The sequence below is a fragment of the Thalia democratica genome, chromosome 5 (genome assembly GCF_965202585.1).
Source record: "Thalia democratica chromosome 5, ktThaDemo2.hap1.1, whole genome shotgun sequence".
NCBI classification, from domain to species: Eukaryota; Metazoa; Chordata; class Thaliacea; order Salpida; family Salpidae; genus Thalia; species Thalia democratica.
The window spans coordinates 12,100,834-12,118,656 of NC_139169.1; the positions used below are offsets into that span (position 1 = coordinate 12,100,834).

A 17,823-nucleotide genomic window follows, 5' to 3' on the forward strand; every position below is an offset into this window, starting at 1 on the left:
GTTACTACAAAAAATGTAAAAAAGTACAAATAATCTAAGAAATTTTAGCAATTAATGTACAAAACTTTGTAAATAAACAAATTTGAAATTTTTGAATGAAATACAGTCACAACAAATTTAAACAGTAGAATGCTTTAACAGTCACTCAAGTAAAAGTGTTTTTAAAATAGTTAATTGACTTTAAATGAAAAGCATTTTTTTTTTTTGAAAAAAATTAACTGCTTTTTAACACGCAAAAATTTTGTTGAAATTTTATATTACATTGTTTGCTGCAAACATTGTCAAATTTGAAGGTTTAAATTTGCTGTACTCTTCGTTTGTCAAGATTTCATTGACATCTTGGCTTCTTGGTTTGTACAAACTAGACTTACCAACTTCTTCTATTAATGTATCTGAAAGTGGAAATTTGTCACAGCATAACTCCATTCTTTTGCAGGTTGATCTGAGAAAAATAGATTTTATTATAATTTTGGGTAATAATTGGCTTAAGAATGTAAAAAGTAATTGTAGGAATTTTTTATTACTAATGTTTGAATTGAACCTTTGAATGAAAGAGAGTAATTTATAAACCATACATTGAGTTATAATTTTGTACTTTACCAATATTATATTTATGATAAAAATATTCAACAAACAGATTAACACTATACTTTACTTTATCTAAAAAGACAACAACCTATATAATATTTAAATAATAAGCAAACGCCAAGCTTTTTAACCTTGTACAAATAGTTTTAATTAGAATAAAAAATTTAAAAACCTACCTAAACTAAAATTTGTTAAAAAAGTTCTAGTAACTTTTACTAGTGATATATATTATTGAATTTTACTGATAATATACCGATAAATTTAGCAAAAAAATGTTTCAATTCTTATTATGCATTTATTCTTCCCTTATATTTAAAATAAAAGAAAAAAAATTATATAAAACAAATCGTTGTAATACAAAATATTAATTTAATTGGATTACATTAAAAAAAACAAGTTATTAATAGGGCCTTTATGTCTCCTATAATAAAATATGTTTTTTAAAAGTAAAAATCAAAATGATAAGGTTTGTTGAATAATAACAAAACAAAATTCAAAAATTTCTTGTTTCAAGGATCCGGGTACACAAAAAGACCTCTCGGTCATCGAGTTGCATACCCAACTTTAACTAAAATTAAATAATCTAAATAATGATTAAAAACTTTACAGTTTAAATTACACATTAAAATTTCATTTCTATGAAATAAATAGTTTAAAATAAAAAGACATAAATCCAAATACATTAAATTTTTACTTACCTAATAATCATTAAGGAGTTTAACAAAATATGGCCCATATTAGTTTGTCTATTGTTTTTCGAGATATTCATCAAGGAAAAGTCTCGCTCGATTTGCGCGTTACTAAAAGGTATCGTTTGTAGTTTCATCATTAACTCCTTAAGTTCTTGGTATTCAACGCGAACACTGCTCCAAAAGTTAACGTTTGTTGATTTATCTGTTAAGAATAAACTGATAACTTTTTATGTACATAATCAATTGTAAGTGTACTCTTACAATAATAAATCATGTTTTTATTTTATCAGAACTTAGTTTTCGGTATATTTACAATGTTTACTAAATTACAAAACTTGTTTAACATTAACACTGAAAATTTTAATTTATATTTAAGTAGTAGGTTACTATTGTTATTTTTCTTTAGCTAACCGATACTTGTTTGATGACGTCCATGCAAACTTTTGTATTGAAGTGAGATAGTATCTCTGTGGTTTCCTTCAAACAATTTTTTAATTTTTGGATGTTCTAAAAACTTCTCAATATCCGGCATCCGTCTATTTAAGGCCTTTAAAAAACTATAAGTTTTAATGATATTTAAATAAGTTATTTTATTTTTTGAAGATATATTTAATACCAACTAACATCGTTTACAACTTCATACTGTGCCATAAATTCAAGATTTTGCAGCATTCTTTTTTCCAATTCAATTATAAACACTACAACAAAACTTTGAAAAATATTTTTTACCTGTATTAAAACAATTAATTATAAAAATGTTGGAATTATAGGAAAATTAGTTACAGATTAGAACCGTAGCGTGTCATTAACAGAAATTTTTTCACGTGTAATACACAACATTAAGTAAATTACTTAAGTATAGTATGAGAATTTACTGAAAAAAAAAAACGATTATGTAAAAAATAAACACAGTTATTATAATAACTTGTATTTTGACTTAAAATTTTTTCAAGTAAAGTAAAAACAATTTCAGAAATTATTCTCATTAAACAAATCCTATTTAAAAAAAATCAATTAAGTTTAGTTGTTAATAAACCCAATTGATTAAACAACGTGAATTTTAATTAGTTTAACCTCTGCCTTCTTACTAATGGATAAATTTGCATAAACTTCGTTTACTTCTACATGAAAGATAGGTTCTTCCAAAAGGTTAGCTACAAAAAAATGTAAATTTTAGTAACTACAACTTAGTTTATCTAGTAAAATAATATTTTAACAATTAATTTAATAAAAAAATAAAATATTGATAATAATTACTTATATCGTTTACTCTGTATAAAATCCAATCTAAATTTGAATCTACTAAATCTTTAACAAAATGTTAGTAATGTTTTGTTATAAGAACGTTATTGTACGTTTGTTTGCGTTACTAATTAAAAAATAATGTTTATTTACGCCAAAATGTTGTAGATATAAAATCAAACGAAACTTTATTATTAATAGCCTAAAATTAAAAATTATTCTTAGTTGCCTTGTGATCTAAATTAAGCTTACTTGAATTTGGTTGGTAAATGAGGTCTTTTAGATGCTGTATAAGTTTTGTTATTGCTAATCCAAACTTAAAAGGTTCTACTTTACTTTTTTGTAGAAGAATATTAACAGAATTTACCTGATGAATAAAAATAATTAATTATTACACTGTAAAAATTTAGTCTTGCTTTACATTTAATACTTACAGCTAAACTTGGCATGACTACAAAATAAGTAATTAAAAATAAACATTTAAAATCAAATTAGAATGATTGAAATTAGTTATGTTATAGTGCTTAGGGTGTTAATTCATTATTAAGCAGATAATAGGTCTTAGAAACTAACTTTCTTTAAAATTTTGCCCATAAATTTAAAAACAAAATTTAATCTATTGCTATTTAGCATTTTTCGAATACTTTCAGCATGTAAATCGTTTCTTCTTCTTTCTGGCTAATATACAAACAAATGTTATAGGTAAGAATAAAAATTTCGATAACAAACATCATTATAGTTAATAAACACTAATACTTATAAAACAAGGCTCATTAACAAAGAAAGTTTTGTTTAAAAAGATATATATTCTTATTAAATCTATGTTAATTAATTTGTGCTTTTAAACATTTATTATATATCTTCTGATTATATATTTGATTTAATAAAATGTTACCTTAGTAAACATATGATTACTAAGTTTCAGGGCAGATTGAAATTTAAATTTATAGATATTTGTAAAAATATAATTGTAAAAATGCTAAATAATTTAAAACAGGATTGTTTTAAGTTTTATACTAATAATTTTTCTAATTATTAAAGCGTCTTGAAGTTTATAGTAATAATTTAATACCTACTTCATTAAAAAAAGCTTTGAGTACTTCCCAATTCAATAAAATTCTTTCAATGCATGGAAAGTGTGATATCCATCTAGTTTTGCTTAAGGTTTTAAATTTTAACGGAATTTCACCCGTCATACACACACCTAAATTTTCAAAGTCACTTCTTCTTGTGTTAGATAACTTGAAGTAGTTGAACGTTTTCTTAATAAGCTCCTCAACCTTATTTAATTTAAAAGTATACACACTTTTATTCAACAACAATGGTTTTTTTTAATACAACATATTAAAATATAATAAAATATCATAAATAAATATAAAAAAACAACTTCGTAACTTGAATAAATGCAGCTTACTAAAATTCTCATTCAACAATTGAATTAATAATTTATATAAAATAGTTTTAATACTTACTTCATTAGGTATTGTAGCTTTGGTTGCATTTAAACATGCATTTTGCAAAGCATGATTTGTACAGGATATTGTTATAAGCCTGGGATTATCTTTTTTCAGAATTTGTCCTACTCCATTCTTAACTCCTGTCATGGAAGCAGCTCCGTCTGTACCTAAAAATATATTTACTAAGTTAAAAAAAAAAAAAATTTTTCTTAAATTATAAGACCAGTTTGTGCTTAAATTTATACTTTTCTTAAACAATTGAATAAAATCAAATTAAGTCTATTAATAAAGATAGATCATTGTAAGATATTAAAACTAGTGTTTAAAAGTTAGCAAGAATACACAGAGAATAGCTGAAATAAACAAAAATTAACTTACTATTAATATCTAAATTTAAAATTAAAAACACGTTAGTAGTACATATTTAATAAATACATAACTAGAATACAAAAATGAAAAAAACAGTAACAGTTCATATATACTTACATATTGAAACTACATTTTTTAACTGAACATTATACATCTTTAAGACTCTTTTGAATGCGTTAGCAATAGATAACGCTGATTTGTCTCTTCCAAGGTCTTCGAGGTGTAAAAATGTAGATACTGAAGTTTTCTTTATTTTGCTTAGATAACAAATACTAACACCTGTGATTCAAACATAAAGCTTTCTAATTCTTTTTGTTATAAGTTTAATAACTGTAAAATTTTGAATGAAAAGAACTTATAATCTGTATACTTTGGAATAAAAAAAATATAAATATTTTAAAATTATCTGTTGGTAACTACTACTCATGCTTTTTTAATTAGATATCTAAGAAAGTTAAAAAATACCAAATATAGTCGAACTTTTAAGTACATAAAATCTGTGAAATTAAAGGACTACCACTTTGTTCTAGTTAAACAACTGAAGGTAGTAGAACAAAAGTTTAAGAAAGTATAGCTTTAATTGTAATTACAACCGCTGTATATAAAAGGAAAACTGTTATAATTATTTGAACATAAACTGCTTCCGGTTAACCACTCGGTATTTTTAAAATTTTTTCCAGGTTTTCTAAATTTCTTCCACGTTTTTAAAATTACACATATTAAGGTTTGTTTAAAGTTTATAGTTAAGTTTAATGTTAAAACTGTATTAAAGAGTATAAAAACATGGAAAAGGTACACTAAAGCTGCTTTATAAATGGTTCATTAATAAAAAAAAATTGATGATGACAAAAAACTTTGAAAAATAGGGTATAATTTTCTATTCAAATCCAAATTTTATTACTATACAAGTAAAAATTATTGAAAATATCAGGTTTTTCAACGTCTTTTAAAGATTTATGTACAAAATTCCAGGTATTTTTATGCCTAAAATTTTAACTCCATGTTTTTCCTGGTTTCTAGGTGAAGTGGCAACCCTGCTCGTTAAAGCAACAAATTGCTAATTTATTCATTATTTTCTTTATTAATTAAAATTTTTGCTGTTTAATAAATATTATAGTAATTAAATCATTCTCCTTATTAGAAAAATAAAATCAACAATATTTTGACATATTTCTTAAACTATTAAATAAAAGTCAACACAAAAATCTGATATATGTTAGAAATGAAACTGACTTAGTTTACTAGAACGAGTTTACTGTATAATTATTAAAAAAAATCATAGTAATTCTAACTTTATTTTTATGTAAATTTTAATTTATTAACCTATTAAATTCTGTAAAATAAAAACTTTTTCCTTTAACTGTCATTAAACCTACTTACATCTGAGTAATCTAACAATGTCCAACTCATTGCATAACAAAATATTTTCTTTTACAGCTAACGTGTTACAAGAATTAATCTATATTAAAAAAATAAAACAAAGAACAATGTGTTTAAAGCTTATTTCATGTTTGAAATTTAAATTTAATAAGCTTTTTGTATTAAAATATTTTTATATTCAACAGAATGTATGTAAATAAATAACAAATTTAAACTTAATTAAATTAACAAAGCTTAAAAGTAATTTTCTTACCTAGAAAACTTTGTCCAGCAGTATCTGTACTCTCATCCAGATAGAAAGAACAATGCTTCACCATAAAATCAGTTATGATTAGTCTTCTGCAAATTGGTGCGAGAGTATTGCACAGAATCATTTTTGCTTTCCTCCTTTTAAGCGTTGCTGATTCGTGAGCTGTCCCAAGTGTCTTCATGACATCTATCTAGTGTTCGCCTGCTAGCAAGTTCCCGTGAAGAGCTTGTTGCAATGTTAACCGGACTTCTGTCTGGCGTACGTTTTCTTTAAGGAAATTGTTGAATTGCTGTTTAAAAGATTTTTCCATCGTAAACTGATTTATTGAGTTGTGGTTATTTGTGACTGGAGATGCGCGTTTATGTCGGTCTGAATAAGAATGAACTTTTAAGTTGCTCTTTTTTGCTTGTAGTTCTACATTGCACCACTTGCAATAAGCTTTAGTTTCACAATTTGTTGGAGCAATCCAATCTAATAAGTAAAACAGCATTACACATAGTTGACATAACAGATATAACTAATAAAACATTAAACACTATTTATATTTGTTTATAAATAAGTTGTGTATCTAATATTTATTTTATTAATAAGTGAACAATTGAGATTTCAATGACTTAACAAAAACGTTTCACAATAAACTAAACAGTTTAATAGATGTAATAGTGTTGCCTTGTATTTTCAAATTTTTTTAAAAGTATTCCAAAATTCTTACAGAATTTTAAAAGTTCACAATTTTAATCTATATTTGGTCGAAAATTAGGTTCAAAGTAAGATACTGTGTTAAATAGTATGACAACATTAAAAAGATACTTTAAACTTACAATAAATGTGTTGGTAGATAAAATATTTTTAGATGAAGAAAAAAAATATTATTTATATTATAAATTTTTGTGTCAAATCGAAAATTTAACTACTGACAATGCTTAAAATGTTAAAATTTCCAGGTTTTTTTTTATTTGAAGTTTTTCCGATTTTTTTTTCAAAAATACAAACATTCCTGGTTTTTTTTTGGGTTAATTTGACAAATTATAGGCTTCCAGGTAAAGTGGCTAGCCTGATGTAAGCATCACAGTTCAACTTGAGCTAATTAAGTATGTATTTACTTTTAAAACGTGCTTTTTAAAGTTTTGTTTCACTACAAGATCAATAAATAACAATTTTTTTTTAATTTATTTATTCTCAATTAATAAAAGCTTTAGTTAAATCTATCTTATAAATCTAAGCTTACAAATGGGATAATAAATTTGCTTATAATAAAATTGTTATTTATATCACAACTTTTATCAAAAGTTTATATATAAATTTAATCAATGCAGTGAAATAACTCTTTTTTGAAATAAAAAAACTAAGTAGATCTGTCTAGTAATTAAATCAGTCAAAGCTAATCTTCTTAGCATTTATAAAATAGTAAATAAAATTTTTTTTTTTGTATTTGAAAGCAATATACTAAAAAATTTCATAAAGAATTCTTGATATTACCACAAACCATTTGTCAGAAAAATGTTTTTAATATTCAAATAAATGTTTTTTATGACAAAAATTAAAATTTTTTTTTTGTTTAACAAACAAAAATCATGATAATTTGTAAGGTGTAAAACCAAAAAATTGTTGTAAATAAATAATTTGCCCATCTCACCGCCTTATGGCCTCTATGAACCATTTTACTTAAATAATAAAATTAGAAATTCAATTTTTGTCTATGAAGCGAACTTTGTTTTATACTAACAAATTTTGGTTTTAATTTTATAATAAAATTAACAGTTTAATTTGTGTGTTGTTATTATAAAATGTATTTTAAGTATATTTATTTAAATAAAGTAGTCAAAGGTTAGTACTAAAGTAAAAAAAATGTCATGCTAAAGTATTGTTAATTATAAAATTATTAAAACAAAATGTTAATTTTTAGGTAAAAAGTGAATTGGAATTTTTGACTTTAGATGATAAAATTTTTTGTGCATTATTGAAATAAAATTACAAAAAATACTTTAAAAACTATTTAAATTTTTTTTTTTTTTCAAAAATTACAATGCAAAAATTAATTTAATTCTATAAAAACATGAGAACTTTCCTTTATAATATTTAATAAAAAAGCTCAGTATTAAAAAAAAATTGTTGTTGAATTCAAAATTGAAATACTCAAATGTGTATTCTTAAATACTACAAATTGTTAGAGATAAAAAAACCTTTTAACTCATAAACAGATTCCCAAGATTTCTGGTACCTCATCTTTTTAGGTGGTGGAAAATCTAAAGTTGAAAAATCTTCTTGGTCTGGAATTTCATCTAAAATAATTTCAACGGTTGTTACCTACGAAAATGTAACTGCTAAAGTAATGTGTTTAGTGTGTAACTTAATAACTATTTGTAAATCCAAGAAAAAAAAAACCATTAGAGACTTACCTTAACTACTACAGAATAGCATGGTTGCCACAAGTCAAGCTGAGAAATTTTTCCTGACTTTTCCTGACTTTTTCCTGACATTTTACTAAAGTTTTCCTGACTTTTTTCAAGATTTTTCTGACTTTTTACTATAATTTTACTAAAAAAGGCATTGAAAATTAAGTAAATTTGTAAAATTTAAGGAAAATTTTGCAATTTTAGTCTGACTTTAAAGAATTTTTAATTAATTTTTCACTAATCGAAGGCTTTGAAATAAAAGGAAATAAATAAATTTGAACTGACAATATCTGAGGTTTTTATAAATTTTTTTCCTGACTTTTTCCTGAATTTTTTCAAAAACCCCCCATTTTGACCTGAATTTTCCTGACTTTTGTCATTTTTCTTAGTTTTTCCTGATTTCCTGAATTTTCCTGACTATGTGGCAACCCTGAGAATAGCCACTTGATTTTTATTTAAATTTTTTACATGATTTCAAAAAATCTTCAAAAATACACATTTTAGAGTCTAGCTTTAGTTTAAAGTTAAATTTATTGTAATAAACTGTTTGGAATAGTCTAAGGTTGCCACTCATGTTTATAAATTTTTCCTGGTTTTTCAAATCTCTACAAGGCTTTTAAAATTACATGTATTTTGGTTTATTTTTAGTTTAAAGTTATGTCTAATATAAAAAACTGTGTTAAATAATAAAAAAACATGGTATATGTACTATAAAGTTAATTAAAATGTGTATTATAACTAAAAAATTTTAATTGAAATCTTATTTATATGATATTTTTTTTGTGTCAAGTTAAAATTGTACTACTTAACATGCTGAAATTGTTAAAAACTGAATGTTTTTCTAAGTCTCTGGTTAAAAATTTCTCAAATTCCAGGTTTTTTTTGCCTTAGTTGTTAAGTATCAGGTTTCCAGGTAAAAACAGATTTCCAGGTAAAGTGGCAACCCTGATAGCATAAGCCATTGAAAAATACTTAAGTTTATTGAAATGCGTTTTATGAAAAAAAGTTTTTTTTGCTGATAAAAAAAAACTTATTTATATGATAGATTTTTGAATCAAGTTAAATTTTATTACCGAACTATGTAAACTTGTTAAGAATTTCAGGTTTTTTAGGTTTATTGTTAAAAAATGTAGGTTTTTTTTAAATTATATCTAATTTCAGCTTTGCTAAGGTTTTAATTGCCTTAATTGTAAAAGTACAGAATTTTTAATTTCTAGATAAAATAGCAACCCTATAGTTATTATCCACTCTTTAAACAATTTCCTGACTTTTTATTACAATTTTCCTGACTTTTCTAAATCAAATTACCAATTAAAACAAATAATATAATACACATTCAAACACTTGGAATTAATAAAGCCTTCAATTTTATATTTCAGTTTATCAATATTTATAAAATTAGTAGTAAATATTTTACCCTTATTTATGTAAAAAATATTAAAAAACAACTATTCTACAATAAACTATAAATAATTAAACTTAACCATGAAGTTCACCTCTTTTATAATTTATTTTAAAAATTAAACAATTTTGAAAAAATTATAATGAGGTAAATTATAAACATAAACTTATTGCCCAAAACACTAAACCTAGTGTTTAATTAGAATGAAATTATTTATTTACTTAAACAAAAAACAATTCAATTCTAACATATGCTAGATAAACAAACTTATGTGTATTATCATTGTTTTACTAAAAAATGCTACAGATTATCAAACTGCTTACAAAAACTGTTTGTTCTAGTAGGATAGTTTAAAAAAATTTTAATAGAAACATTTTGCAGTTTTATAAAGGATACTCATTTAATTTTACCAGATGAAGGCATTAAGTAATTTTGTAAAATTCTTGGAAATAATTTTAATCACACTTTGAAGAATTTAAATTAATTTTTTACCATTCAAAGACTTGTTTTTGAATATAAGGAATTCAGTGAATTTAAACTGACAAAATCTGGTATTTTTTAATATTTAGTCAAACTTCCTGACTGTTTAAAAAAAAACCTTACTATTCTTGTTATATATCTTTTTTTTCTGCTTTTCCTGAGTTTTTTGACTTTTCCTGACCTTGTTTAAACTCTGCTTAATTTACAAAACTAGTTTTAAAAACCTTGAGTTGTACACTAAAACTTTCAAGTATAATATTTTTTTTAGATAAACTACCTAATTATAATAAAAAAAGACTCAATAAATTTGTCACATTAAAAATTTTAAATAGATTTAATCTAAGCAAATAGTAGTTTCAACTTTGTACACAAAAATAATAAATTATATTCAAATTACTTTTAAGTGAAATCTATGTCTTAATAAAATAATTTATAATGAATCTTAAAAAATTATATTAATCAAACTTTATTTTTAAGTTTAAAAATTCAAATAATTTGATAAAAGTAGGATATAAGAAAAAATAATTTGTCTATTGTATCTAATTTTTGGAAAAAAAAATCAAATAATAAATTAATTTAACATCGATTAGTTACAAAGCTACAATGTTTTTAGTTTATTAACCATTTAAATAAGTGGAAGATACTTTTCTTTAATTTTTCTAACCAAACATTACCTACTACTACAAGGTTAAAAGGTAGTTATGATTAAATTAACAATAAAGTGAATAAAATTAACCTTATGAAAATAAAAAACATAAACTTACATTTAAGGCATTCATACTTATAAAAACAATATGCTTTTAAATATGTTGGTGTAATTGAATATATGAAACTTTTATGTTCTCAACTTGTAAAATACAGCTTTTGCTTTCATAAGAAATTTTAATTCTATTGCCATGCTTTTTATTTTTTATTCTACTGCGGGGATTTTGTGCTCTGCGATTTAGCATCTCTGGGCGGGAATACTCACCACTATACTAACGAGGATGAAATGTGGCCAGTACGGGGATCGAACCCGCGACATTCGCGTTATTAGCACGACGCTCTAACCAACTGAGCTAACCGGCCACACGCTTCAGAACGCAAATTTTTAGTTTATAAACCTAAAAGTTTTGATCGTTTCGTCATACTCAAAATTGCGCGACATAGCTTTTGAAGTTATCACTTTAATTTCTTACTATAAATTATTAATAATATGTCCTACAGATTTTGACAGTTATAGTTTTTATTAATTGCTTACCCATTACTGGCAATAAACAGAAATATTTAACTTCATAGTTGCTTAAAGTTTTACTAAGTTTGTTACTAACTTAATAAGATTTTACTTTTTTTAAGTAAAAAAATGATTATTAGCTTTTTTTTCTATTATTTGCAAACATTTCGAAATTCAATTAAATATTTGAAACATAAACGTAACTTTTTTATTACAGTTATTGATGAGCTTTTGGTCAGTATTGTGAATATAACATTCTTTTGAACACATACAAGTCTGGATTTGTTTTTATATCTAACAATAAAGTTATTTATCAATACATTAAAGATACAAACTTAAGACAAGCTGCCCTTTTTGTTGACTAAATAAATGTAAAACTAAATATTACTTGTTAACCTAAAAAACCAGACAATTGATTTACTCTTCTTATTAAACTACTGTATTTTTTTCAAACATTAAAATGATGTAAACATTTATTTTATTATTAATGTTAAGTATTTTAAACATAAGTGTAACTTTTTATTACAGTTTTTGATGTGCTTTTAATCAGTAATGAGAATGAAAAGTTCTTATAAACATGCATAGGTTTTGAATTTACTTTTATATCTAACAAATGTTGTTAGAAAATAAAACTGTATCTGAATAAAAATGGAATTAAAACTGAAAATCTCTTAAAGAGTGAGACGTTGTTTTAGAAAGAAATTATTAGAAATATTAATCTGGGTTTATAACCTTGAACTTTAAAAACTCTAGTTTTTCTTTTAAAGTTAATTAGAAGTATGCAAATTTATTTTGTTAGAAATTCATAAAATAATATTTTACACGTTTTTGTTTATTCATACTCTACTCGATAAACAAATAAAAGGTAAAATTGAAATTCCATTTTTGGTTAATCCTATTTAATCACTGTCAGACAATTCACTAATATTTATTTTAGACACAAAACTGCTAGGATTTTAATAAAAATTATTTTTGTTAACTAGAAAAAAATTACAGCTTTGAATAAGCTTAAAACCTTTTAATAAATCTAAAAACCAGTTTAAATTATTCTATTATATATAAAAAATCATTCTAGTTAAAAACTTGATTATAAAAAAGTTAGAATTACCAGGTTTATATATATTTAAAGACAATTGTATATATGTAAGATAAGTTTATGATAGTAATATATATCATCATAATCAAATACTTAATTCAAAACTCTTAAGTATATGTTTTATCAGTTTGGTACAAGTTGATAAAGTTTGAGCTTTGCTTAAGTGTTTTTATAACCCTTTATTTATAAAAACAACTTTGCAAAAATAACTGTGTCTGACTTTAAATTAAAAATAGCAATTTATTTTGATGCAGTTATACCTTTTAAGATCAATTGTAATTTCTTATTATTACTAACTAACCTGATACTAATACCTACAGATAAACTTGTACAGTTAAAAGTATAAATTCAATTTTAATGAACAGAGCTGTGTTTAGTGTAAGAAAAAAAAACAGTTTATGTAGAAAAATACTTAAGTTAGCTGAAAATATAAACTTGAACAATTAAAATTTCTAAAAACTTCTTGAATTAGTGAGTTTGTCATAATTTGTAGCTAAAAACTATAAAAGTTTGTATCCATTAAACAGTTGAAATCATTTTTTAGTGTTTTTTAATTAGCTTTACTTGTATCAAGATATTAAACACACTTTTAGACTTTTTGTATTCTGAAATTAATGAATAACCTCAAAAATTGTGTTCATTAACACATAAGAAGGTAGTTTACGCAGAAACTTTTTAATTTAAATAAAACAATATTAATTTAAAATAAAACTTAATACACTAACACTTTGAAACAAAAAAAAAACATGTTTACTAGATCAATCTCTTAAATAATTTACATTGGGTATACCCTTGTCACGGTCGCTAAGTTTTTGTTACAGAAAAAATGAGAAAAATATTTTAATTGCAGCGATATATTTCGGTTAGTTAACTTACTTGAAAAAACATAAAAATCTTAAAACAGGCATTCATTTGATGAAAATAAATACTTTTTAGTGATAGTAGGATATCTTTTAATCGTAAGAAAAGCCATTTATTTTTTGAACATTAGTTAAAAAAATCTAACATCTATAATAAGTTTGTTTACAACTTTAAACAAAGATTATAAGTTAAGTTGCTTTTATAACCAAAGTTTAAGCTTGTAAGACTTTTTGAGGTTTGTAACTTGTAAAGCTCTTGTTATGTGTTTATTCAGCTAGTCTTGTGTATGCGAGGTTTATAAACGCAATAAAATCGAATCGTTGCAAGCCGCTATAGCTCAGTGGCAGAGCACTGCTCTCGTAAAGCAGGGGTCGGGAGTTCAAACCTCTCTGGCGGCACTTTTTGTCCTTTAAAGACACGAGATACAGATTAACAAACAATATATTATTTACATTTAGAAATTATTTCATACTGCTGTATTTTCTTTAATTTAAATACTACTTTACGGTGGCATTTTAATTGTTTTTAGTTTTTAATGTACTAATTTTTTTTTTTGATCTATATATAAAGCTTTAACTTGAATAATCAAAAAATAAATGCGTAGATGTTTTCAGTAAAGTTTAACATTAATACTAAACTATTTCTCTTTAAACTTTAGTTCATTACTTTCAAAACTATAAGTTTATTAGTATTTAGTTTAAGTTATCAATCTTATGAACTTTTCTTTCTTTAAAGTCTAAATTTTTAAAGTACTTTTAAATTTTATTATAGTCTTTATTTATCTATTTGGTGTATGACTCGATTACTGAGAGGAACTTTTTCACATCAGGTCCTAAGACTAAAGTTTTTGAGCATTATCGTCTTTCTTTTTTATTTTTGGTCAATGAACGTATAATATTATGCTTTAACCCAAAAAATAACAACATATAATAACTAGAAGTATACAATTCTTTTTTAGTTTCTGTATTCCAACGACTTATACATTTAGTACTATCTAATACAAAAAAGAACTAATAGTTTATTGAACGACAAAAAAAATTAGCACATTTTAAACTTTTTATAACAGTAGCAACTTAGTTTTAAGCAAGCTATTTATCATCATAATTATTATTTATCTCAAGATTTTATTTCGTAAATAGTTTTTATCCAAACAGAATCCAATCAAATATACTCTCTTGTACGAAAATCTCACACTCAAAAATACTCGTTTATTTAAGATTTTTATAAAAAAAGCAAGGGCCCGTCCGGGATTTCCCGCACCCTAAGCGGAAATCATACCCCTAGACCAACGGGCAACTTGATGATCAGCATCAGATTTAGTTTAGAAACATCAGTTGCTATGTGACGTAATAATAAGATTTAAACGCGTCATTGTTAAACCGTTTATGTTGTTATGCTTGCTAATGAATTAATATCAAAAATTACTAAAAATTGTACATTACTAGAAGGTTACAACTGTAAAAGTTAATATATAAGTATGCATTTTACTTAAATATAAATAAACTAATGCGTTTCCCCTAATTGAGTTAAGTCAGCAAAATAATTTTTTTTCATGTTTATTTTAATTTAAGTTACTAAAAACTTACTGTTTGAGTTAATTTTATCAATATAATATCAATAATCGAATATAAAGCAACCATAAAGATGTACGACTCGATCACCAAGCGATCTTTTCGTACACCCAGGTACTTTGATCAATGCTTTTTTTGAGTGTTTTGTTTTTGTTCAATAAACTTACTTAGAAAATTTTGTTTAACTTACTTAGCAATTCACAACTAGTTGAAGCAGTAAACAGTTTATTAAAAAACTACAGATAAAGTGGCTTATCTATACCATACTTTATTGATTTCATGTAAGATTTGTTGATTACAATTATTTATTTTATAAAATTTAAATGCAGTGAAACGGTTGTAAAAAAGTCAAACATTATTTTTAATGTTTAAAAAATATGTTTGTTAATTGCAACAACTTAGTTGTATTGAAGCATAAAAAATAATTTATTAATAGTTTTTAACAAATTAGAGATATTAAGTTAGTTTTCCTTAAAAAGTACACAACAAGAAAATTATATGGAAGTACTAATATGTGTGCTATTTGTAATTTTGTGCGATCAATAGAATGTTTTATTTAAGTTAATAAGTTATATAAGTGATAAAAGTAAATTAAATTGAATAAAACATTTAAAAGTTAGTATTGAAACTAATATTACAAATTTTAGTGATAAAGCTATTGATATTTAATTATAATGACATAAACAACTTTTTGTATTTATTACAATTTATTCATATAAATTACATACTTTAACGTTTAGTCAAACATCTGCAAATTTTGATTACAGTTATATTAAATATGTCAAATTATTCTACTACTTTGACTAACTTACTTTTATTTATGTATGAGAAACCTACACTGTGATAAAAAAAGTTAAAAAAAAGATACTTAATATGACCAAAAGAAAAAAGTTTGAGTAAATCAAATTGTATTTTAATTGTTACTACGTTAATAAAAATTTATTTATTAGTGATTAAAAAACCTAGAAATGATTGGGGTTGTAGTTAGAAGAGAAAAGTTAGTTGAATATAGTTGAAACGGGTTTAAAAACAACTAAATTAGAAATTAGCAATTTATTAAAAACTTTATCATCCTGATAAAATCTGTATTGTAGTTTTTAAACCTAGATAAAAAAATGTATAAAAGTTTTTATAATGATTAGGGTTTAATTTATTTTTCTTAATGGTCTTCAATTCCAAAAATAAAGTTTTATTAAATCTAGCTGTTCAAAACACTACTTCAAACGTGTCTAAAAATGTTAATAGTCTCTTAGCTAAGATTTTAAAAGATAGAAAATAATATGTTATGTATCTTAAAAGAATTATAAATAAAAGCTTTTTAGATAAATACTTTCATTATTGTTTCTTCGACTAAATTATTTTGTGCTTAACAAAGTTTCTTCAGAGCTCACAAAAAAATCGCCTATAAATATTTGATAGATTTGAAACTTATAAGAACTTCATAACTACTTAAAACTTATAGCAAGTAAAGAAAAAAGCTAAGTATACAGAATTAAGTTTGCTACATTAAAAGCAATAATATAAAGTATAGCACTTATTTATAACTAATGCTAAATAGTTTGAACTCAAAAGCTATAAGTAACTGCATTATTATTTAAACAGTGAAAATATTTACAATGTTTACTAAATGAAAGTAGGTGTGGTATTATTAGTCAAGCTCCGTATTAATAAGTTTAAAAAAAAATTATAAACGACAAATTTTTTATCATAAAACTGTTTAGTTATAGAAATTTAAAACTAGTTTTTTATATAAAGTGCGTTGTAGTAAGTTGTTATTATTAGAAGTTTTACAGTAATAGTTTTTTATAAACTATTTCAAGATTAACAGCAAGCAACAAACAATTTTCCCTATCTGAAAAATAAAACGTTCTTTAACAAAAAAAAAAGTTGTTTAGTTAGTATCTAATCTATTAATGTTTTATGTAATTTAAAAAGCAAGTAAGATCCATATATATATTTTTTCTAATAATATTCTGTAAAAACAATTCGCTGTTTACTTAAGAAATTTTAAAGTGTTAACGATAAATTGTATTCAATTTTACTATGTAAAAGATAAACAGAAAAATTTAACAATAAAAAGCAACGTATTATTTGCTAACCCTAAATAAAATGCGACATTTTTTAAAACTAGTATGTACAAAAATATTATATATTAAAAAATCCCTTGTTTATTTTGTAAGTAGTTTTGGAAACTGTTGTTAATTAAGAACCACGAAAAACAATATTATAAGTTTCAGAACAATATTTAGAGATAAAAATACTCATGTTGATTTTAAGTAGAGTTTGATTGATTAAAAGTAGCATTCAAAATGTTAACACGAAAAATACAATTATTTATTATTCCTACTACTACATTGTTTATTATTTAAACAATAGTGCTTACAAATATTTTTCAATTAACAAAATGCTAGTTGGTTTAATATAGTATTTTATGACGAAAAATAATTCTGAGCTATAATTCTATATCTTTATTAGTAGTTTAATTTTTGAAGTTTCTCTGAGCTATAACTGTTATTGAATTGGACTGATTGTTTCGCATTTTCACTAACTAAGCTAGTAAATTATAAATTTAATTAACAATACAATGTTTCACTCGCTTGAAACTAGTCAAATGAGATTTTCATTTGAATTCTATTTGAACTAGATTTTATTCAACTAAAGATATCGTTTGACTAGTTTCAAGCGAGTAAAACATTGTATTGTTAATAAAATTGATCAGTCTCCTTATATTTAAGTAGAGAACTTTGATTGTCATCTTTAAAGTATAAAGTACACAACTAAGCAAGTAAATGTTTTAAATATTTTACAACATTCGTTTTATATAGT

At 23.6% G+C, this 17,823-nt stretch overlaps 1 protein-coding gene and 2 non-coding genes across 5 annotated transcripts; 1 reads left to right on the forward strand and 2 right to left on the reverse strand.

The window, feature by feature from the left end:
- Positions 1-239: 239 nt before the first annotated feature.
- LOC145836109 (uncharacterized) lies at positions 240-6,160 on the reverse strand. 3 transcript variants are annotated; one of them, XM_082943916.1, is made up of 9 exons: positions 5,982-6,160; positions 3,995-4,140; positions 3,599-3,802; positions 2,775-2,889; positions 2,355-2,434; positions 1,905-2,009; positions 1,692-1,827; positions 1,287-1,482; positions 240-442 (listed from the first exon to the last, which is right to left on the reverse strand). In XM_082943916.1, the coding sequence occupies exons 1-9, from the start codon at positions 6,157-6,159 to the stop codon at positions 253-255; spliced, it is 1,350 nt and encodes a 449-aa protein (XP_082800042.1). In that variant the 5' UTR covers position 6,160; the 3' UTR covers positions 240-252. The 3 variants fall into 3 exon arrangements, with proteins under 3 accessions (XP_082800042.1, XP_082800041.1, XP_082800043.1); XM_082943915.1 differs by having other exon boundaries at positions 3,995-4,146; XM_082943917.1 differs by lacking the exon at positions 5,982-6,160 and adding an exon at positions 4,466-4,598 and having other exon boundaries at positions 3,995-4,146.
- Positions 6,161-11,250: 5,090 nt separating this feature from the next.
- Positions 11,251-11,324, reverse strand: Trnai-aau (transfer RNA isoleucine (anticodon AAU)). The gene has a single exon. It is a non-coding gene; the product is annotated as a tRNA-Ile (tRNA).
- Positions 11,325-13,752: 2,428 nt separating this feature from the next.
- Positions 13,753-13,824, forward strand: Trnat-cgu (transfer RNA threonine (anticodon CGU)). The gene has a single exon. It is a non-coding gene; the product is annotated as a tRNA-Thr (tRNA).
- Positions 13,825-17,823: the final 3,999 nt, after the last annotated feature.

Coding starts and splice junctions, on each gene's coding strand:
- LOC145836109 (XM_082943915.1), bottom strand. CDS start 6,159: ATGAAGACACTTGGGACAGCTCACGAATCAGCAACGCTTAAAAGGAGG. Junction 1,828..1,904: donor AGTATGAAGTTGTAAACGAT/GTTAGTTGGTAT, acceptor AGTTTTTTAAAG/GCCTTAAATAGACGGATGCC. Junction 1,483..1,691: donor ACGTCATCAAACAAGTATCG/GTTAGCTAAAGA, acceptor TATTCTTAACAG/ATAAATCAACAAACGTTAAC.